Here is a 24702-nt window from a genome sequence, read left to right as displayed (position 1 = left end):
GCGTCAGGAAGGGGATGCGGCCGTAAAAGAACATGCAATATAATTTCATCTCACGTTTTTCCTGATCCCGTTTCAGGAAACGTGGCATAGGGGGAGACATATAGACACTAATAGGTAGAGGAAGTGAAACACCCTATACCAGGCACGAAACCTATATCCGCAGGACAAAATCTTATTAAGTAGGTGGTAACCTGCAAATCCGGCACCAGCACACGGTAGAACGGAACCTAACAACAGGATCGTGGCGTGTCTCGCACAGTTCAATAGGTGTGTGGCCCCTTCTATCCTTCAACGAGGGCTCAATCGATGATCATCGGTAATTCCTCGGTGCTGAAGTAGTTTTCTCCATTCCTCTCACAATATCACACGCAGTTTGGCGAAGGTCATAGCAGGTCTCGCACGTGTTCTATTGGCGAAAGATCTGGCGACATCGCAGGCCAATATAAGGTTTCAATACACTGTACAAACTGACGAAATGTGGATGCGGTATGGGGCCAAGCGTTGTCGTGTCCGTAATGCCACTCTGCATAAGCGCAAGAAAGGGCAGAAAATGCAGCTAGAGGATCTCCAGAACTGTGCACGGATACCTGAGAGCTTCTAGCCACCCGCACTTCAACTCCAGATGTAGGGCCACAAAACGTTCCGCCGACCTGTGGGACGCCACGTTCTCATCCGTACATCGATGCATTATGGAGTGACGTGTGACGACCCAGGGAAAGTAACCTGATGCCATTCCTGTCTCCAGTGCTCACGTACTCGGCATCACGGACCAGTTGACGATGGATGGGTGTCAATGACAATCTGAACAGACACCAGATAGTCCACTAGACTATATGTGACGCTAATATTGGCCTGATGGTTGTGGATGTTTTATTGATGACAGTTACCTGCTGTGCCTACCATCGCGGTCTGTAGTGCGTCGCCGGACATCAGAATCTTAGCTAACGGGACGTACTACCTCCATTTGTCCACATTGAAATACACTGTGTCACATGACAGGCTATCCTCCGAGAGGACCAACTGCTCTTGAGCATGGCCTCGTGCGCCCTCGCAGATCGCCTACATTCCACTCTCTCTCTGTTCAATGGTGTACAGCGCCACGTCGTTCGCTTTCTGAGCCCAAGTTAGCGACTTAGTCCAATAGTATATGAGAGTATTCAATATTGCAGCCTATGTCCGGTACCGGTACTGGATTACATAAAAGGTATCTGCCAACATCACGGCGTCCACCAAAACCCTAAAATATTGTTGCGAAATGTGAAAACAGATAGTATGAATATTTATTTCTCTACTTCTTATGATGACCACTTGTATTTTAAGATCTGCTTTGAATGGCTCTCGTCGTTTTCAGATCGCTATATTTGGTGGAACATTTTCTCCACATTGGCACCTCTAACTCTCCAAGAGTTCCGTGACCTCGCCTTCCGTTTCAGTCAACGGGTGTTCGGCCTCACGCAGAAGATGGCGAGGTAAGTCAAAATAATGCGTCACATTAACACATTGTCACCATTGTGGCTACTCTGACCACTACTCTTATACCTTCATATCTTCCACACAATATAAATAACATTTGTTTGAGCGCCAGTTGCTTTTTTAAGAAAAACAACAAAATTCGGTAGAGCATACCTCTTACATCAATTATCTCAAGGCGTAAGGTGATAAACTCACATATCTGGCAATATACAGGGATATGGATCAGGACAATATAAATTTACTGTTGCATTTCCAAAATTGAGGATTGTACATGGAACTGGAATCACTTATTATAATTAAAATAAAACTGAGTTTATGACTATAATTTACGTCACAATGAAAAATCATTGACGTCTTTTAATTTAACAAAAGAAATATATCGTGAGATTTGTGGTACTAAGAAAAGGAAAATTTAATCTAAACAAAAAAAAAGCTATTGGCATGAACTTGAAGTGAGATGTGATACCGCCGCTGATGACATTCTTCTTCATGTTATGAATGCATAACATGTCTGATGCTTTAATTACCTGATGTCGGCATACACCGCTGTTGAACTTGAAATTCTTGGGAAAACCTCTGAGCTGAAGTCGGGAGCCGTCTGCTGTTATCTTCTTATATAACAAGGAGTTGGCCTACATACCATGTACGCGTGTAGGGAGCTCCAATGTAATTACGTCCACTCAATATATTATAAGTAATTGGAAAATATTATTGAAACATCTTGTGAAGTCCATCCTCACAAGAAGATGATGTTTCTTTATCTGCATAGTACCCGTCTCTGCTCGGATACAACCACCACTTGTAGACCTCCTCGATTATTACTTCTTCAAACACAACTCTTAGCTCTGACCATCACACTAAGACCACTTCTTCCATTTTATACATCTGACTGTTTCATATGAACTGAATAATATGAACTGAATCCCTCTCCCCACCGTAGCATCAACTTATATAACCTCGCGATGACGACTCATCTCCCTACTCACTGTTCATCCCTTCCACTTCAACATACAGTAGCTGGCGAATACTGACACTTGGTCGCAATCACGTGCTCACGCACTGATGTCATCAGTCATGTGTCGTCTAAGCGTACCCAAGCGGATTGAGAATGACTATGCTGAATGCGTCACCGGGAAATCTACTTGCACAGTTAAACATAGCCTCGATTGCAAAATACTATGCCAGCTCATCTAGCCAGAGTTACAAGCCACAGCATGACAATATGAAACCAACAAATCTCACTTACTACAATACAGAATAATTACAAACATATTCACTTAACCTATGATGAAATACAATAATATCCGTGATACCTAATTATTACAATCTAAATGATGAGAAACAGAATATATAAAATCTAATGAATCGGGTTAATAATAATAATAATAATAATAATAATAATAATAATAATAATAATAATAATAATAATAATAATAATAAATACTGAATGGAATCTGTAACCCTGTTGTACGGTTACACCATATTCTTACTGACTTATGTCATAATTTCAGGTGAACAGTATATCTACAATACCGTCGTATGTCTTATCCATCACGTAACCAAGATGTGTACAATACTGTCGTGGGTTATAGTATATTTCAGATGTCCAGGATGTGTACAATAGTGAGGTATGCTATAATAAAATTCCGGTGTCGCAATGTGTACAAAACTGACGTATATTATCATATATTTAATGTGAGCAGGGTGTGTACAATAGTGTTATGTTTTATAGTATAATTCAGGGGACCGGCATGTGTACAATACTTACGTATATTATAACATCTTTCAGCTGACCTGGTTGGGTACAATACCTTCGTATATTCTAGAATGGTTCAGGTGACCAGGATTTGTACAATACTGACGTGTGTTATAGTATATTTCAGGTGACCAGGATTTGTACAATACTGACGTGTGTTATAGTATATTTCAGGTGACCAGGATTTGTACAATAGTGTCGTATTTTATAGTATAATTCAGTGGAGCGAGATGTGTACATACTTACGTATATTATAACATCTTTCAGCTGACGAGGTTGGGTACAATACTTTCGTATATTCTAGAATGTTTCAGGTGACCAGTATTTGTACAATACTGACGTGTGTTATAGTATATTTCAGATGATCAGGATGTGTACAATAGTGTTGTATTTTATAGTATATTTCCCGTGACCAGCATGCTTATAATACTGACGTATGTTATCATTTATATCAGGTAACCAGGATGTGTAGAGTGCTGACGTATGTTATAATTTATTTCAGGTAACCAGGATGTGCACAATTATGATGTATATTACAATATCCTTCAGGTAACCAGGATGTGTACAATTGTGATGTATATTCCAATATCCTTCAGGTAACCATGATGTGTACAATACTGATGTATATTACAATAACCTTCAGGTGACCAGGATGTGTGCAATACTTATATATGTTATAATATATTTCAAGTGACCCGGATCTGTACAATACTGGCGTAAAGCATCATAACTTTCAGGTGACCAGGATATCTACAATACTGGCGTCTGTCATTATATCTCTCGAATGACCAGTATCTGTACAATAATGACGTATGTTATCGTATATTTAAGGTGACCAGGATGGATAAAATAATGGCATCTGTTAGTATATCTGTCAGGTGACCAGTATCAGACGTATGTCATCACTTCAGGTGACGAGTATGTTTACAGTACTGACGTATGTATCATTTCATTCAGGTGGCAAGGATGCACGGGCAATGTGAATGCAAACTTCGGCATGGCAGTCAGCTACCTGTACGTGCAAAAGCACTTTAACAATGAATCACGATCAAAGGTAAGATATTCGCCAGGTAATTTATTTACAAGTAATTATAGCTATGGACATGAATCTTAATAAACACGCACTCCGCGTTACCTGTCCACATTATGGCGATAGTACATTGTATACTGTAATTATAAGCATCTCTTCCAAGCCGGGGCCATGATCCATGACTACGACGATAAGTTAACAACTTCTTCACTGGTTAAATATTTATTGTTAGGCTAAGGAGACAGGAAATGTAAGCAAGAGTGTTACATACTAACTAGCTATGGGTTGTCCTGGTTACTAATTGATCTCTATTAGAATAATTCCCTAGTGTCCTAGGGCATACACCAGTATCTAACAGAGAATGGTGCTTTAAAATAATAAGTTAATACTGGGGTTAGCATAAGTTTCTTCCTCACAACCGGGGAAGTAGAACAAGTGACAACATTTGATGGATTATTGACAAAGGAGCTTTATTCCGTAAAACGTTATTTCATGACAACTGTAAGAAACCTCTTCCACCTAAATATGTCAATTTATCATACTATGGTAGATGTAATTATTATTTGGAACAATTAATGTTTCTTATTCTGTCAATCATATTTTTCAGAAGTCTGTATTTTGTCAAATTACTTTGATTATTTTCAGCGTGCTCAACATTTTATAATTCACTGCAAGGTACGTGGGTTCTTCAGAAATACAATTCTGAGTCCTATACGAAGGAATACACACAAGCAAAATGAAAACAGAATCGGAAGTGTTTTTCAAGTGTATCTAACGTTGGTATTTCTGCCATTTCTTGTGCTTGAAGATGAGCAGGAAAACGACAGCTTGATGGCGGAAATCAGGGATTTGTACAAGATGTTTACTGAGCCGTCTGCGCCGCTGAATCCAGGAAGTACCTGTGCATGCTTAACTTACTGACAGTGAATTATCTGCAGAAATTTACTTAACCACTATCGTTAAAAACAGTACGAGGACGTGCTCGCAGAATGAAGGTGAGCGTCTTGCCTTTTTGCACGTTTTAGAGCGATTTATTACTAGGTAATTTCGGAAGCCATATCTCAAAACCTATTAGTTCCAAATATTTCTGTAAAACGCCTCTTCATCGCCAACGGCCGTAGCCGTGTTGAAACACCGGATCCCGTGAGATCTCCGAAGTTAAGCAACATTGGGCGTGGTCAGGAGTTGGATGAGTTGCCACGCGCTGTTCGTGGGGGGTAAGGGAATGGAGGAGCGGAAAGGAACTGGCCACCCTACCGCACGTAAACTCCGGCTCAGGAACACCTCTGCGGAGGTTCGGACCTGCCTTCGGGCAGAATAACCCTTACCTTACCTACCACTTCATCGGCATTAAGTTCACTCGCCTTGCGGTAGGTTATTTTCAGGATGCATCCCACATTTTCGCAATAATCATACGAACAATTTACAGTACTCTGAAAGGTAAATGCTGTTAATACGAGCTGTTCGTTGAGGTACATACTTGCTTCAGCTTTTCTTTTACATATTTTGTTAAGCTACATAAGTCATGTACGTACCGTTCTTGCTCTATCTATAATCCTTTGGTAATGCCAGAACTTTTGTGAAACAAACTCAAGCTTCTTTGCCGACATGTGCATCGTTTCAGTTATTGTAGCTTATAACGTTGTATTTAAGCTAAAATAAAGCGAATTTCAACTGTTGTCAAATTACAGTGGAGCAAACATGCGACTGTCAGTCCTTTTGAAGTCCATTCCGTACATCCTGAAAGGATGAGTAAGATTGGCCCCGTGAAACTAGACACACGCAGAACTTCATCACCAGGTACATAAAAGAAGGCTCGCTGTGTTGTGTTTTTGTGGTGCATGTTGAGTAGTTAGTTACGAGTCGTGAACTGATAGTTCAGTGTATGGAGCGGTCACGTGAATTGATTGTGCTAGTTATTAACATTGTTGTACAGACCTCGTACACTGTAATAGGCAACGGACGTGGGTTCGATGCCGACTGCATGTAACTGCTATGTAAAATGTCTACAGTGGGTGCAAAACGGAGTGAAAAGTGAGAGTTTTCAGTCATGATTACGAGGGATCGTCGTTCCAGGTAAAGACTGCCAGCTGAAGACCCGCTGTGAGGACAAGAGACATTAGTAAATTGCCATTAATTAGCGAAGTTTTGTCGAGTATAATTGTGTATGTTATAATTGGGTCATCCACGATTAAATTATTTCAACAGAGTAGTGAATATTTTATTCTTAGAAATTTTCTACTATGTCTGGACTACAATCTGCGCCATTATAGAAGTGCTGGGCGCCAGGAGAACATAATTATAAATAAGTATTAATTAATGAAATTAAATGAAACAATCTCAGGTCATGTCCGAAAGGCAATGAAAGGTCTTTACTTTGCCCACACCTGGTAACGATTAACTGGTTTCTTGCCCACAAAACAACGAAAATATCTCATCTGTAGCATAAACAAAAGTACCATTACATAATAAATACCTGTACTGTATTACTTGGATAATATGATATTGCGAGTCAGCACGATATGATAACGATGAATGATTGAGTCTGAACTAATTATACCGCCATTCTGGCTAAGTAGCTGTCAGCTTGCATTTGGCAGATAGTAATTTCGAACGCCTCTGTCGACAATCCCTAAGATGGTTTCCATGGTTTCTAATTTTCTCTTCTGGCTAATGCACGTGCTGTACCTTGCCAGTCCTATCCCAGCATTGCCATAAGATCTCTCTAGGTCGATGCGACGTAAAACAAACAGTAAAGTAGCCAGGCACTTCTTATAGAACAGTACATCAGTCAGATAACGACGACGAAATACATTTTTCAAGTGTTTCTTTTCTTTTTTTCAGAGGGCACGATGATAGGAGCCTAGGCGTGCTTGGGGATGAATCTACTCACGACTCCCCGTTACTAAATCATGAATCAGAGCGGGTGGATTTAAAAGGCTCGATGTGAGAATAACCAAACACGGAGTATATATTTTAACCGTCGTTAACTTCCGTTATTTTAGAAGGACTTGGATGATTTTTATTTCTTTTCACAATGTATATACAACTCAGTAATTCGATTAGTAAATTGATGTAAATGAGCAGCTTGTTCCTCAAACTTTACTACTTACATTACTAACCCACTAACATAAATCAGATACCGATTTTTCGATGAACACATTAACACGCTTTGAAATGTAGTGTTATAATAAACTGAAACTGCAGTTAGCTCGACACATGAATTCTTGCGATATCGGTTATAGTTCAATTTTCCACGTCCGGCACGAAAAATCATTTGTATAAACGAAGCGTAACTGTACCAAGTGTCACGAGGGATACCTGGAACTGGAGTCTGAGAACAGTCCAGCACACTGCACACCGTCAGCCGTCGTCTGAATAATGTCTTCTGGAATCACATTTTCTACCTCAGATACATGTTCTGCTAATCTTTCTGAAAACACATTTTCTACTTCATGTTCTGCTAATGCACCTTCCACCAACAATTAAACTATGGTTGTTATGTATCATTCGATAACGTGTCATTTCTATTTCACAAAATGCACTCACGGAATAAAATCAAACACCGGAATAGTGTGAAAAATAGGTTACATTCGTCTATTAACCCACGAAATGAAAGTATGAAAATTAATACGGCACGCTGAGAAGGGGTGCTCTATAGGAGATGACTGCTACATGAAACCATTCCACGCCGTCGTGGTTAATACCACTTCATCGTCATTTCAATCTGACAAATGAAAACTCACCTCTTACTTCACACAAATTTCTTATAAAAACAGCTCAAGAAAATCTTGCCTGTTTTAATTCTTTCAAACGATATCCATTATTTGCACCCCAACGTCGCAGTGACATCTCGTGTTCACTCTAACTGAAAACAGACAGAACTTACCTTATTTATTAAAAAATCTCACCGTTACATAATTCCACCGAATGACTAAATCATGCACCGAGTCACAACAGTCTCTGAGAAATATTAGAGTGAGAATACACGAGTAATAATCCTCCTATTTATACGGTTATAGCGCAACTTTCAAATCAAGAACAAGAACTCCAATAGAAAACACATTCAGAGCGTGTTCATGCTGTCTGTGCATATCAGCTCAGTATTAAGTCACTGAAAACAATTGCATAAGGTTAAACTAACAATTTCCAAGTAATTGGAATCATCTATTTATTTGGTGGGGACAGAAGCTGTTCGCATTTTAATCCACACAGCAGGAATATTCAGCCTGCACAGGCCACAACCCGCTTTACAGCAGCGATAGAGCAGTTGCCGCATCATTCATTCACGTAGGCAATCACCTGATCAGGGTGACCTCGCTAGCATCCGCTGCAGTTCGTGAACGCTAGTATTTATTTACATGGAAAGTTTAAATTAACCATTCAGACATCTTATTCTCATTTATTATCAGAAGGGCGAAAATACTTCACAAACTTCGAGGAAGATTCGTGCTGTTAACGGTGAAGATGCGGTAACCGATCGAATATGCCTGAAATGGTTTTCTAGATTTCGATCTGCAATTCGCTCCTTAAAGGAGCGGAAGACCCATTGCCACAGACTCGAGGAGTTTGCTGAAGGTAACCCAAGGGTGACAGCGAGAGAAATAGCTCAAGTGCTGAATATTATCGTCCCATAATGTGAAGCTTTCTTACATACTTCGTTGCGAAGTTTGGGTGGTACATGAAGCCAGTGAACAGAATTCCTGGAGAATGTCGAGTGACGGATATCTATGAAAACCTAAGGTGCGGTATATTAAAGAGACAACAGAGCAGATAAATGCTTCATACATGAGGAAATGTAACTAATTACAGTCTTTATTAAAATGATAAATTTTAGGACTCATATTAATTCTTAAATTCAGATAAAGACATATTTTATGTATGTCAGTATCACTACCTTTAACTCTCTACTGCATGAATTGTTTTTTCGTTTTCATTTGGTGAAGAAAATTTCAAGTTTTAATGTTCAACATACGTTCAGTGTTTTAGATGTACCAGCAATTCTTAACTGGGGCTAATAGCTTAGGTCTCGTATGTGATGTGGATTGCCATAGTGGAATATATGTATGATTTTTCACGATTGTAAGCTAAGCTTTTAACATTCAAAGACCGAACATTACTACCTACTGGCCATGGGTACGTACTGCAAGGCGCAAGTACAACTTGCACGACTGTAGGTCGGTAATGTTTTTGAGGTTGAGCCAGAGGTACTCCTGAAGCCTGTGGTAATGTGATGGGGAGGGCCCACGTAAAATAAACGTGGATGTTGAGGCTGTTTTGTCTTATGTTATGTATATTTTAAAAAATCACTGGGAATGTACAGTTGAAGGTGTAGGTATGCCGTAAAACTACCTCTGTCTTCAATATTTATCCATTTATACAGGTGAAAAGTTATTTGTTGCCTAATGGCAACAGTATTCAGTAGAGGGTTAAGTACAGGCATTTTAGGGGAAAATGTTCCTCTTTGGCGTGTCTAGTTTCTAATCAAGTTCAAGTCATGAATATTTTCAGAATTCACGATGTCACCTAAGTTTCTGTTTAGTTCAAACCCATTGCACTGCACTGAAAAGTTATTTACTCCATGTTTCCAAAGTTGGTGGCTTATTTTCCAGGCACTTGATATGGTGGGTGACATACAAAATGCTTTCACTCAGATCGTGGGTGAGCTGGACTGGATGGATGCTGCAACCAAGGAGTTAACATTAGACAAGGCGCACGCTATGAGACCGTTCATCGGCTTCCCTGGCTGGCTCCTGAATCCTGGTCAGCTGGAACATCACTATGAACAGGTGCTGTCTACATCCTCTCTCTATTCCATATATTGTATTCCCATTGTACGTCAAATTTGCTCGTTACTCAGATTTTCTCCACGATTTTTCCTCTTCCTCCTCGCTGTTTGCACCTTGAGTGTCTGGTTAAAGTGCATGGTACACGACATGATGTTTTTAAGGAATGTAAGGGAGCACCAGCAATCTTTCTGCCAACAAGACAGAAGAATTCCGCATTTTGTAAATGTGAATAAGCTGTGATGGGGTTGAAATCTGTTAATGTTCAGTGTTACCAAGGCCGTCCTGTACTTTTTCAAATTCTCAACTTCTTCGCAGAAAGCCAATTGACATTAGTTTTCTTTAAATTTGCCTTTAGGAAATGACATCTTCTACCCAGTAGTGCACGTCTGCTTCTTAGGTAGATTTGAAGTTGCTGCTTGTAACAAAACATGTGATTGCAAGCGCGTGTGCTGTTAGCTACTACTAGCTTACGAAATGTCACTGCTTGGAAAAATGCGATTCGGAGATATTCCAAATTCTTTCTTTTGTATAGTGCTAGAATAAAAGTAGATAATAATTATTCATATATTGTGGGATAATAAATATATAATAGTAATATCCAAATATGTCAATAACTCATTCATTAACAATTAAGCACACAATTTTTCAGAAAACATTGTTTTATCTTACATAATTGCAACACAACGTCCAGCAGTGTCTCGGTCGTTAGAGTCGTGCGTTCGATTCCCTGCTTCGTCTTGAACTGTTCATTCTTTCAGTTGGGAAGTGGTTTTACGTAATGTTTCCACACACAGCAGCACGAGCCACACATTCAGCTCACTCCGGTGGTATCTGAAAGCTACTGCGGCACCGTCGGAAGTCGGGCGTCAAAACAATAGCAGTGTTACTATTATTTATTTGCATTAATATTTTAATCAATTTTCGCCAAAAATGGACTACGTAAGTAACATTATATGATTTCAGATTTCTATTGGGGCCTGTACTCTTTCATTCTCTTACTTGCGGCTTCTTTCTTTTCATCCGTCCAATGTAGTTTCTGCTAGGTCGCTGTTTCTGGTTCCTGGAACCCCTCAAATGTCTGTATCTTGTTCTGAATGTGCTTCTGTCGTGGATGTCTTCTTTCACGATTTTAATTTCTTACAGGCCCTTCTTGGTGTTATTATTATTATTATAATTATTATTATTATTATTATTATTATTATTATTATTATTATTATTATTATTATTATTATTATTATTATTATTATTATTATTATTATTATTAGCTGATGTACCCGTGCTTCGCTACGGAATTCTACACTGTATACAGAATTCTAGGTTAGGTAGTGTACACGTTGTGAGCAAGATTGTATGAAATTGCATAGCTCTTAACGTTACCCTAGAAACAAGACGGGGAAGTCACCAAACATCTTTTCTCATATGAAGACTGAGTTAGGGAATTTTCACTGCAATGTTCAACCCGCTTGCATGCCATCAGTGGAGCTTTCATTATAATGGTAGACATTCACTCTCCACCTGCCTTTTTACACCCTCAGAAAGACTGCCTTAGTGGTTTCTCCAACTAGAATGAACATACATTACAATGACGTCACTAGGTATGGCGCGATAAAAAGCAATGTTTTCATATGAAATACTCGATCAAATGAAACACCACACATTTTCTCACTTTTAACGAACAGGACTACGCTGCCGATCTAACAATCTAAAGTTCCAGAGCTGGAATGACCATGCCGCAGACTGCCGTGAGCCGTGAACGCTCTTCGTCCCTTTTCGGTGGGGAGAGGGTCGAATAGTAGCTACTCTCAGGGCAAAAACTGTACCCTTTTACTACTCTGTTTCCTAGGAGTACCGATGAGTCGGAAAGTATCGATTCACTACACTGGTGGCGGAAAAATCTATCTGACTTGGAGGCAATTTTTTCCTCCAAGCCAGAGGAGAAACCGCCTCTTCACTGCTAATTTGGAATAAAATGAATGTAGAATTTAATAAAAAATTAAGATGAAGAAGCTTTTCTTAAGAAACGGCTCTTTTTACGGTTGAATTTTGAGTTATTTAGTGAACTGTGCTGCTATAATTTGAAATAACCCTAATTGTTCTTCTAGCCTATGCCATACTACTACTACTACTGTACTAAGTGAACCTCTGCCTTAAGTATGCCCACTGGTCATTCAAAACAGCGAGTCAGAGTAGGGATCGAATAAGTGGAATACTATAATGTACCACCGTGTGTTACGTACCAGCTGTATAAGAAAATGTATGAACCAGAGGAATGGCATGCTAAAAAAGAAAGTTTTTTAACTCCCCGGCTATTTCCCGCCAATATTCAGTCAGGCTATTATACTCGGTACGCAGCAGTAATCTCATCTATCGGAGTTGAGAGGCAGCATAAGAGACAAAGAACATCACAACAAACAATGGTCAATGTAATGTTTTTGTTGATCAATGTTATGCGCTTTCGCAATTGTAGGCCTTCACATTTAGTTTTCTTCCGACTCTGAAATACCACCCTTATCATAGTCGGTACGTTAAAACTGAATAAAACATAAATGACCGGAAATTGTATTATCTAGGACTTTTGTTATGTAGTACCTTTCGATAGGGCCTATAACATAGGTACCGGTATTTAAAAATTACATATCAGGCGCCTTCTCCTAAACTACAATGTCATCCAGGGTGAATACAATTGTTTATAGTCTAGACTGTAGTTTCTCATTCCTCGACTCTATATACCGATTTTCATTAAATTCTATTTACCTATTTTCTCGTGGCTCGGCGTTGATATGGACTTAGCAACAAAAATACAAATTCATGAATATCTGTGTTATCATAGCCGGTACGGTAAAAATGTATACATAAATGGTTGGAAATTTAATTCTGTATAACTTTGGTTATGTAGTATTTATCGATACGACCGCTAATAATATAAATATTTGAGAATTAAATTTTAGGCCTTCAACTAAACTACCATTTCACTCAGCGTTAATTAAATGGTTTACAGCTTAGATTGTAGTGGCTCATTCGTCGACTTCGCATACCAATTTTCAGTGAGATAGAGCCACTAATAATGTAAATATTTAAGAATTAAGTTTTAGGCCTTCCCCTAAACTACCACTTCACTCAGCGTGAATAAAATTATTTACTGCCAAGAATGTAGCGACTTATTTCCCGACTGTGTAGGCTATACCAGTTTTTATTTAGATAGGACCAATAATAACATAAATATTTGAAAATTAATTGTTAGGCCTTCCCCTAAACTACCATTTCAATCAGCGTGAATAAAACTATTTATGGCCTAGATTGTAGCGACTTATTCTCCGACTAGGCATAGATATTTTCATTAAATTCTCTTTAGCCGTTTTCTAGTGATGCGTGTACAGACAGACAGACAGACAGACAGACAGACAGACAGACAGACAGACAGACATTACGGAAAAGTAAAAAGTGTATTTCCCTGTTACTGTGAACATGGCCGATACAGAAATACCATTCTTTTCAAATTCTGAGCAATGTATAGACAAAACTCTTATTTTATATATATAGATTACTAGCTGATATACCCGTGCTTCGCTACGGTATCGTCAGAAAGAATATCTTTGTGGATTTCATAACTGATGTCAACTTAGGTCATTAAAAAAACGTCAGTAGGGATGTAGCGATTAAAAGCAATGTTATCATGTAAAATACTCGATCAAGTGGAAAACCGCACATATTCTCACTTTTAACGAACGTTCTTACGGTGCCGATCTGACAGTCCAAAGTTCCAGTGCTGGAATGACCAGGCCGCAGAGAGCCGTGAACACTCCTCTGCCATTATTTCATTAAATATGCCCACTGCTCATTCCAATCAGTACCTCAGAGTAGGGATTGAATAGCTCGAATGCCATGATGAACCAGTTTGTTACGTACCAGTAGTATCAGAAAATGAACCAGAGGAATGGCATGCTAAAGAAGATAGTTGTCTAGCTCCCCAGCTACTTCTCGTCAATATTCAGGCAGGCTGTTATACTCCGTACGACTGGGTGAGTTGGCCGTGCGGTTACCGGCGCGCAGCTGTGAGCTTGCATCCGGGAGGTAGTGGGTTCGAACCCCACTGTCATCAGCCCTGAAGATGGTTTTCCGTGGTCTCCCATTGTCACACCCGGCAAATGCTGGGGTCGTACCGTAATTAAGACTAGGGCTGCTTCCTTCCCACTCCTAACCCTTTCCTATCCCATCGTCGCCATAAAACCTATCTGTTTCGGTGCGACGTAAAGCAAATTTAATAAATAAATACTCGGTATACAGCAGTAATCCCACCTATCGGACATGAGTGGCAACAGAGACACAAAGCACATCACAACAAACAATGGTCAATGTAATGTTATTGTTGATCAATGTTATGAGCTTTCTCTATTGTAGGCCTTCGCATTTAGTTCTCTTTCGACCCTGTGATATTAGGACGTCTTACAATATTATTTATAGCGTAGACTGTAGTTCCTTATTCCCCGACTTTGCATACCGATTTTCATTAAATTCTGTAAAGGACCTACCCATTTTCTCGTGACTCGGCACTGATATGGACTTAGCAACAAAAAATCAAATTCATGAATAATTCTGTTATCATAGCCGGTACGGCAAAAATGTATGAGCCATAAATGATCGGAAATTTAATACTATATAATTCACTTAAGTAGTATTTGTCATTAGGACCACTAATAACAGAAGTATTGGACAATTAAACTTTAGGCCTTCCCCTGAACTACCGCTTCACTCATCATAAGTAAAAGTATTTATGGCCTTTATTGTAGCGACTTATCGACTTTGAATACCGATTTTCATTAAGGTAGGACCACTAATAACAAATACTTGAGAATTTAATTTTAGGCCGTCCACTAAACTACCATTTCTCTCAGCGTGAATAAGATTATTATGGCCTAGATATTAGCGACTAATTCCCCGACTTGGCATACCGATTTTCATTAAAATAGGACCACTAATAACATAAATATTTGAAAATTAAATTTTAGGCCTTCCCCCTAAACTACCATTTCTCTCAGTGTGAATAAGATTATTTATGACCTAGATTGTAGCGATTTATTCCCGGACTTTACATACCGATTTTCATTAAATTCTCTTCAGCTGTTTTCTCGTGATGTGTGTACATACATACATACATACAGACAGACAGACAGACAGACAGACAGACAGACAGACAGACAGACAGACAGACAATGCGGAAAATTTAAAACTGCATTTCCTTGTTACTATGGACACGACCGATACAGAAATACCATTCTTTTTAAATTCTGAGCAATGTACAAACAAAACTGATCTTATATATATATATATATATTATTATTATTATTATTATTATTATTATTATTATTATTATTATTATTATTATTATTATTGTTGTTGTTGTTGTTGTTGTTCCGGGGTATTCTGTGGAACGCAGAGCTGAAAGAAGGTGCGTACTGGAATGGGTCTATCTTTGACAGTCAGAAGACTTATTTAAGACTTTAAAAACAAAGTTATATTTCTTTTTTTTAACTTTAACAATCAATTCGCTTTGCGAAAGTAGGGTTACAAAACTAATTAGTTAGATTAGGTAGAAAGTAGGTAATATCAAAAAACATTAGGGACCTGAGCTTATCGCTCTTTACATTGACGATTTAACACGAGCACTGAGGCTCATTTCTAACAGATTGAAGGAGAAAGATCTCCCAATTATCTTTTACAGGTTATTAACTATCAAGAGCAATTTTGCTCCAAAATATTACATGTTACGTCCTTCCAAAGGCACCCAGTTTACATTACAATTATGAGCTTACATGCTCTACAAATTCTACCATGGAGACTGCGCTCCCAAATCTTACGGCCTACTCAAGGCAACCTTTAACTGTTACATTTGCTCAATAAACTTTACAATTTCTGGACTCTCTAGGCACAACCTACATTTGACAAGACTGTAGTAGTTGTATTTTAAGAAATAATACAGGGGTATCGAGTACCCATACTACCGGGCCTTCGTGAAAAGGAACAGGTTATATTACTGGCCCAAACTAAAAAATGTATGGAGGCGTACATTTGCGCTCCTTGAAATCAAGAGGTTAAAACCCTACTTGGGCTTGTGGCCCGACGATGCAGAGGCTAATCCTAAACTACTGAGGTGACTAGATGGAGAAGTCGATTTACAATTTACAAGTGAAAACGGTTACAAAATCATAGTCACCTCAAGATTAATGGAAGGGGAATTCGAGAGGGAAACGCTCTCTTTATCCCGGTTTTCAGTTTAAGTACTTGTGACTAACTTGAACTTTTACACGAGAAGGAAGAAAGTTTACATTTTAGGAAATTGACTGTTACATAGTTAAAGATAGGAACCTTGCCCTCGAATCAGCTTGCGGAGATGACTACTGAGATAGGAATATGGTGGCCATTAACTGGGCTGGTGTTCTGCCTGCCGAAGAATAAGGCCCCCCGCCTCCTCTCCTAACACACACACTCAGTAACATGACGATCAGTAAGACGAGTTTACTCGAAAAAGCGTCAGCTTTTATACCCGAGAGGAAGGTTCGAGAAGTCTCTGGACTAAATCCGGACACACCCTCTCATTTTACTGGATAGCCGAAAAGTTCCAAGAAGCCTATGATTGGCAGAAAAATAAATACATGAATTTTCCTATTGGTTGAAATCCCAAGTTGACGGGAAGAGCTAGAAGTATTGCAACTTTAGAAATATAGAAATAGAAATAATATAAATAATAGTTTCATTTTAGAAAACCTATATATATAAAAAATTCTTTAAATTTCTAGTTATTCCACTTTGCACCAGAGTGCACGACATCAGTTCCTTAATAGAGGCATCTACGGAGAAAAGTCCAAACTTCTTGAAATAGTTGTTGCAACTTGTGATACACTAAAAAAACAAAAGAAATCCAGTCATTTTAGGAAATCATAAAATAACACATTACTCTATCACTCTGTCACTGGCTAAAAACAACGAAGTACTGAAATCTGTGATAACAAAAGCTGAAAGCTAGAAAAGCAGCTCGAATTAATAAGATTTATGGCGTTTAAAAAGGCAATGGGTTGAGATATTGTACCATATCTGAAGTAGATTTATGATTACTGTTTTCCCGAAAGCAGTGGCGGCTATAAGGACCCAGCAGACCCCGCGGGGCGGGGGACCGATGGCTTGTGAGGGGCCCATGACTGTTTCTTACTTCAGTAGCTGAAGAGTGATTTCACATATTGATAAAGCTACAGCACACAACACATTATTATTTGTATTACAGAGGGTTATTCCATACTTTGGCCGTTGTAGTGCAGAGCTTCTTTCAGCAAAGGAGTGCGGTAGTCATTTCTGAAATAATGTGGGTTTCCCAGCCTGTTCCAATAATAACCATCCCTTGCTGCCACTCACAACAATCAACAGGGCTTTTGAAGCAATTAGCCAGTTCTGAGAACCCACTAGTCAGCAAAGATGCGTTAACAAAGACGTACTCCTTATCAAAACACTAAATACTGAAGTTTCGAGCCTGTTGATAACTCTCGGCAGTCAGTAGACGTGTGACGGTCCAGAAATCATGTGTCACTGCTCCAACTGCTCCAGTGACACGGCTGGAGCAGTGACACGTTGCCGGTCCAGTGACAAACCGGTCCAACCACAGATGGAGCTGAGGAGCATGGCATAGCATGCAGAGCGCGGTGACACGCTTGCCGGTCCAGTGACAAACCGGTCCAGTAGGTTGAGAGTATCGAAAATATTTTTTATCTTCAATTAATAAATACATACATAATAATGTTTTTGTTTTACGTCCCAATAAGTACATTTACGGTTTTCGGAGACGCCGAGGTGCCGGAATTTTGTTCTGCAGGAGTTCTTTAACTTGCCAGTAAATCTACTAATAATAATGTTATTTGCTTTACGTCCCCACTAACCACTATTACGATTTTCGGAGACACCGAGATGCCGAAATTTAGTCCCGCATGAGTTCCTTTACGTGCCTCTAAATCTACCGATACGAGGCTGACGTATTTGAGCACATTCAAATACCAGCCGACTGAGCCAGGATCGAACCTGCCAAGTTGGGGGTCAGAAGGCCAGCGCTGTACGGACCAAGCTACTCCGCCCGGCACAATATTATTTTAAGAAGTAAATTACAAGTAGACTTTCTGGAAAAAGTAACTATTACAAGTATTTTTTTAAAAAATGTAATCGGTACAAGTAATCCGATTACTTTTACCCAGTTACTTTACAATTAGGAAAATGATAATATTTTGTGTGCAATTCTTCTCTAAGATTCCGACATGTGAATGACCCATAATGTTGTTCAGAAATCGCCGATGATCATTTTGAAATATCTGACGTTTTAAAAAGTATTCAGTGTTGTGAATTTAAAATGTTCATTGATCATATTCGCCAGATTAAATGATTAGTCATAGTATTAAAAGTGACGTTAACTATACAGTATTTTAACTATGTTAAGAAAAACAGCCATTAATAATAATCACAATAAATTATTATTATTATTATTATTATTATTATTATTATTATTATTATTATTATTATTATTATTATTATTATTTGTAGAAACGTTTTAATGCTGAAGTAGATTACTGTGGATTTCTTTCGTTCACATGAAATATTGAACACCGTACCGGTATGTCTCCGTCCTGTTCTTGTCACAACCTCCCTAACGGTACGGGACGACCATAGAGTTAGTAAATAATATAATATATAATTTACTAATTACTAATTTACTAACTCTATGAGGTCGACGACGGCTGTGTCACTGGATCGTTTGCGAATAGCAGTAACAACACTTCCCGGTACAACAAAATGCGAGTCGCAGCGCAAGACCGTCACAGTTTGGTCACAGTACCAGACAGCAGTGGACCGGTAGAGAAGAGGATCCTGGAGCAGGTTGTCACTGCTTCATTCGGAGAATAGGTGACGCGTACCGGTACGCCAGTACCGACAAACCTCTAGTAGTCAGTGTAGCTAAGTAGGACTACGGTGGACGGTTAAGTTGTAAATTGTTTTGTCCTAGGAACGAGATTATTTCTTAATAGTGTGACGGTCAGCGTGTTTTGATTACTATAATTGGAATATGCATTTCTTGTGAGTATGTTTGTGTGAGTGTGTGTGTTCGTACCATATAGGACTAAGTGTATTATTTTCATTCCTTCGAATTTGAAAACTAAATTGTGTAACTTATTATTATTATTATTATTATTATTATTATTATTATTATTATTATTATTATTGCTGTTCATTGTAATAATATACAACCTTGCCACTACGAAATAAACCTGTAACGCTCCTTTTCAGGAGACGATGGTGGGGCGTTTTCAATTATTGCGGGTGGGGCCCGAGCTTCTTAACGCTGCTAATGCCAGAAGGAGCTATACCGAATGAATGGGGAGTTGATATATAGACTCAGGGTAGAAAAGAAAGGGTGATGACCATGAAGCGAATAATTACAAGGCAGTCAGCTTAACATTTAAACTCTGGGAAGGCATTCTTTCTCATTGCATTAAACATGATTGCGAAATTGCTAACTGGTTCGATAGAAGGAGTTTCGCGTTTAGGAAAGGTTATTTCAGTGAAGGATTCCAGTAACGTATAGCAGATAGTTAAGATTCAGGAGGTCAAATGGACTGTTTCGCTATTGACCTGTTCAAGGATTTTGATAGGGTACATCATGGGAGGGTCCGCCTCTGTGGTGTAGTGGCTAGTGTGATTAGCTGCCACCCCCGGAGGCCCGGGCTCGATTCCCGGCTCTGCCACGAAATTTGAAAAAGTGTTACGAGGGCTGGAACGGGGTCCACTCAGCCTCGGGAGGTCAACTGAGTAGAGGTGGGTTCGATTCCCACCTCAGCCATCCTGGAAGTGGTTTTCCGTGGTTTCCCACTTCTCCTCCAGGCATATGCCGGGATGGTACCTAACTTAAGGCCACGGCCGCTTCCTTCCCTCTTCCTTGTCTATCCCTTCCCATCTTCCCGTCCCCCCGCAGGTGAGGCCGCCTGGACAAGGTACTGGTCATCCTCTCCAGTTGTATCTCCGACCCAATGTCTCACGCTCCAGGACACTGCCCTTGAGGCGGTAGAGGTGGGATCCCCCGGTGAGTCCGAGGGAAAAACCAACCCTGGAGGCTAAGCAGATTAAGAAGAAGAAGACATCATGGGAGACTACTGACTGAAATGCGGGTGCTGGACCAGACAAAAGAGTGATTGAATGGGTGGCTAAATTACAAAAAAAAAAAAAAAAAAAAAAAAGGAGAATTAGAGGTGGTGATCCTCTAATAATTACAGGTGGGCTTACACAAGGCAGTATTATTTGGGACTTATTTTCTTACATATATAAGTGGTATCAGTAAAGAACTGGAATCATACGGAAGTTAAACTGTAGCCTATAGAGAAATAAACACGTTGCAGGATTGTAGCGACTACACAAATGTTGTGAGATGGACAGTAGAGAATGGTGTGATAATAAATAGAGTAGAAAGTGTTGTTGTAATTTTCATTAGGAGGAAAAGTCCTCTCGTTTTAATTACGTTGTTGATGGAGTGATACCACAATAAGTACCGAGGTGTTAACGTAAGGAATCTTCACTAGGGCAATCACAATGAAATATTTCCAATTAACGAATGAGTTGGCCGCGCGGTTAGTGCCGCGGCGTAGCTTTAGTTTAGATTCGGGAGATGGTGGTTTTCCTTGATTTCCCATTATGAGACCAAGCAAATGCTGTGGCTGTATCTTAGATCACGGCCGCCTACTTCTCAAACCTACTTCTTTTCCATCCTTGAAGAACCAAAAACCTTGTCTGTGTTAGTGCGATGTTAAACCACCAGTTTCAAACCACTAGCGAGGCTACAGGCATCGTCATTTGGTTATGAGGGTATTCAGGGGTTGTAGTATGTACACTCATGTTCATAAAAACAAAAGATCTTGAAAGACTAGAAATAGGAGGTTCACATTCACAGGACAAAAGACGCGAATGGCGTCCTGGGTCATAGCCATCCATGCTGCATTCACCTGGTTCCACAGTTCATCTTTGGTGGTTGGCATTGGGTCACAGCGGCGCACCCGTCGTTTCGCCATATCCCACACATTTTTCGATTGGCGACAAGTTCGGTGATCGGGAGGGCCAGGGCAACAGTCTGACATCCTGCCAACAAGAAGGCATGTGTTCGTGCAGCAAGATGTAGTCGCGCATTGCTCTGCTGAAATATGGCGTCTGGGATGTCGTGGAGAAAAGGAATGCTACGGGTCGGAGGATGTCATTCACTTAAGTCAAGCTGGTCACAGTGCCCTGGACACGCACCAACTGTGATTTGTGTTTGTACCAAATAGCACCCCACGCCATAAGGCCATGAGTTGGGGCTGTATGTCTTGTGCGAATGCAGGCATGTGATGCCTCTCCCCCTGTCTGCGGAGAACCAAAATGCAGCCATCATTTTCAAAGAAACAGAACCTAGATTCGTCCGAAAGCACTATCTGCTGGCATTTCTGTCCCCAGTGACTTCATCACTATTGCAGTCTAGCATGTTTTGCACATTAGTCAAAGGTAGGCGGAAAATTGGACGACGCGCCGGTAACCCAGACCGTAATAAACGGCGATGAACTGTCAGTCCTGATAGTGTACGATGTGATACACTGTTCCACTGTTGCGCCAGAGCTGAGGAACACGCAGATCTGTCCTGCAATGCCATTCGGATGAGGTGTCGATTTTCTCCGGGAGTGGTCTGGGTGGTGCGACTAGACCAATTTCATCGTGTTCTACGGTCTTCTGTGAACAATTCTGTACACACTCGTTTCACTGCCGACACAAGCAGCAATTTCCCGGATGGATGCATCAAGTCGTCTCATGCCAATAATGCGCATTCTTTCAAACTCACTCATTTTTACGGTACGATTCTCGTATACGTCTGCGAGGCATCCTGCACGTCTGCTCAAATCACACTGATCCATTACCTTCGGATTATAGCGACAACGAGAGCCGCAGGCACATTTCGCCAGTCGGTGGTGGAGCGCGGAGACATCGATTCGGACCTTGAACGTGAGGGCCGACATGGTTCAAATGCTAATCAATTCTCCAGAACATACTAATACACATGTCCTGTGAATATGAACTTCCTATCTCTAGTCTTTGAAGGTGTTCTGGTTTTTAAGAAATGAGTGTGTACTAGGAAAGCCAGATAAAAGTGCGGCTTAAATGTATGCGGCAGTTTGCACATTTATCTGGAATTTCACATGAAAACGGGTACTAAGACTTTCGTTTATGTGCAGTCTGGGAGAATATTCTTTACTTTAGCTAAGCCGAATTTGGAGAGGTAATTAAACACTCTTATCTGGGACTTTGCTTCTATAGGGGGCGTTGCTGTAAGAATCAAAATGACTGCACATCGTGATGAATCTACATCTTCATGATGTTATACGAAAAATAAGTCGGTAGCGTATATACAGTAGTCTATTTATAAAGTATATCACGCTATCACAGAATTGTTAAGGACTTCCGAAGCTAGTGAGTTGTTCCGGCTGACTATATGAGTTGCATGCAAGCACAACAACGGCAGTCCGGCTCCAGGACTGAATGGTTAGTGTGCTGGCCTTAGATCACTGGGGTTACGGGTTCGATTCACGGCAGGGTCGGGAATTTTAACCATCTTTGGTTAACTTCGCTTGCACGGGGACAGGTTGTATGTGTTGTTTTCATTATTATTTCATGTTCACCACGACGCGCAAGTCGCCTATGGGAGTCAAATAAAAAGACCTGCACCTGGCGAACTGAACATCTCCTCGGACACTCCCGGCATTTAACATCATACGCCATTTCATTTTACTACAACGGCAGACTTCCTAGGTGCCGGGCTGACAGGCTCAGACGGTTGAGGCGCTGGCCTTCTGACCACAGCTTGGCGGATTCGATCCTGGCTCAGTCCAGTGGTATTTGAAGGTGCTCAAATACATTTTCTTCGTGTCAGTAGATTTACTGGCTCGTAAAGTAACTCCTGAGAGACTAAATTCCTGCATCCCGGCGTCTACGAAAACCGCAAAAGTAGATAGTGGGACGTAAAGTCAATAACATTATTTATTATTAATGACTTCTTATGTGTAGTTCCTTGATACTCCCACGCCGTTATTTATCGATTCGAGTTCCATTAGTCCATTTTTTCACCTTCTAAATGCTAATCGGCAGGTTACTAGAGGTGATAGTACATAGGGCGTGCCAAAAGCTTGGGTTCTATTCCAAATCACTCCGGGGCACTCATGGAGTAAGGATATAGGCTACGACGTTGCTCATGGTGATTTCCCCGTTGAATGAGGACCTTAAGGAGATTATATTGTTTTTGACTTCATAACAACTTACTACTAACTATTTACGCTAAAGTGAAATACATGCTCGCCGGTTACTAGTCTATCAATTTCTTGGAAAAAACAAAGGAACTACTTATTACATTAGCAACACTTCTTTCTTAATCTCCTTACCCTCCAGTGTTGGCTTTTCCCTCGGACTAGCGAAGGATCCTCCCTCTACCGCCTCAAGGTAGTGTCCTGGAGCGCGACACTTTGGGTCGGGGGGATACAGCTTCGGAGGAGGACCAATACCTCGCCCAGGTGGCCTCACCTGCTCTGCTGAACAGCGGCATTTTGGGGGGGGGGGATTGGAAGGGATAGAAGAGGAAGGGGGAAGGAAGCGGCCGTGGCCTTAAGTAAGGTACCATCCCGGCATTCGCCTGAAGAAGAAATGGGAAACCACGGAAAACCACTTCGAGGATGGATGAGGAGGAAATTGAACACCCTGTACTCACTTGACTTCCCGAGGCTGAGTGGACCCCATTCCAATCCTCGTACCAATTTTCAAATTTCGTGGCAGAGCTGGGAATCGAACGCGGACCTCTGGAGGTGGCAGATAATCACACTCACCAACACACCACAGACGTGGTCGTCTTTTCATTTTCTATAACAAATTTCTGAGTTCCGCTACATATTGAATTAATTTTAAAATCTCCTCGTATGTGTAGATTTCAGTCCTAATTATTTTCTTGACCTGAACTTCCACGTTATAGCTTAATCTTCCTCTTCTTCTTCTTCTTAATCTGCTTACTCTCCAGGGTTGGCTTTTTCCCTCGGACTCAGCGAGGGATCCCACCTCTACCGCCTCAAGGGCAGTGTCCTGGAGCTTCAGACTCTAGGTCGGGAGATACAACTGGGGAGGGTGACCAGTACCTCACCCAGGCGGCCTCACCTGTTATTCCGAACAGGAGCCTTGGTGGGGGATGGGATGTTTGGAAGGGAGAGACAAGGAAGAGGGGAGGAAGCGGCCGTGGCCTTAAGTTAGATACCATCCCGGCATTTGCCTGGAGGAGAAATGGGAAACCACGGAAAACCACTTCCAGGATGGCTGAGGTGGGAATCGAACCCACCTCTACTGAGTTTACCTCCCGAGGCTGAGTGGATCCCGTTCCAGCCCTCGTACCACTTTTCAAATTTCGTGGCAAAGCCGGGAAACGGACCCAGGCCTCTGGGGGTGGCAGCTTATCACAATAATCACTACACCACAGAGGCGGATTATAGCTTAATAAGAGTCTAATATTGGCCTGTAAGATACAATTTCAAAAGGATTAGCGATAAAGAAACGAAAACATCAGGGAACATGTATATCAC

At 40.6% G+C, this 24702-nt stretch overlaps 1 protein-coding gene across 1 annotated transcript in view; it reads left to right on the top strand.

Annotated features, from left to right (window-relative positions):
- The window catches only part of LOC136863317 (neprilysin-11), a 269715-nt gene that overhangs the window by 176018 nt on the left and 68995 nt on the right, over window positions 1–24702 (top strand). Inside the window, exons 12-14 of the mRNA XM_067139702.2 lie at window positions 1352–1469; window positions 4187–4283; window positions 9872–10048. Of these exons, the coding sequence (XP_066995803.1) occupies window positions 1352–1469; window positions 4187–4283; window positions 9872–10048 (392 nt within the window). The remainder of the gene's footprint in view (window positions 1–1351; window positions 1470–4186; window positions 4284–9871; window positions 10049–24702) is intronic.

This window comes from Anabrus simplex, chromosome 2 (assembly GCF_040414725.1).
Source record: "Anabrus simplex isolate iqAnaSimp1 chromosome 2, ASM4041472v1, whole genome shotgun sequence".
Taxonomy (NCBI): domain Eukaryota; kingdom Metazoa; phylum Arthropoda; class Insecta; order Orthoptera; family Tettigoniidae; genus Anabrus; species Anabrus simplex.
This window is presented reverse-complemented; position numbering and strand designations above follow the sequence as displayed.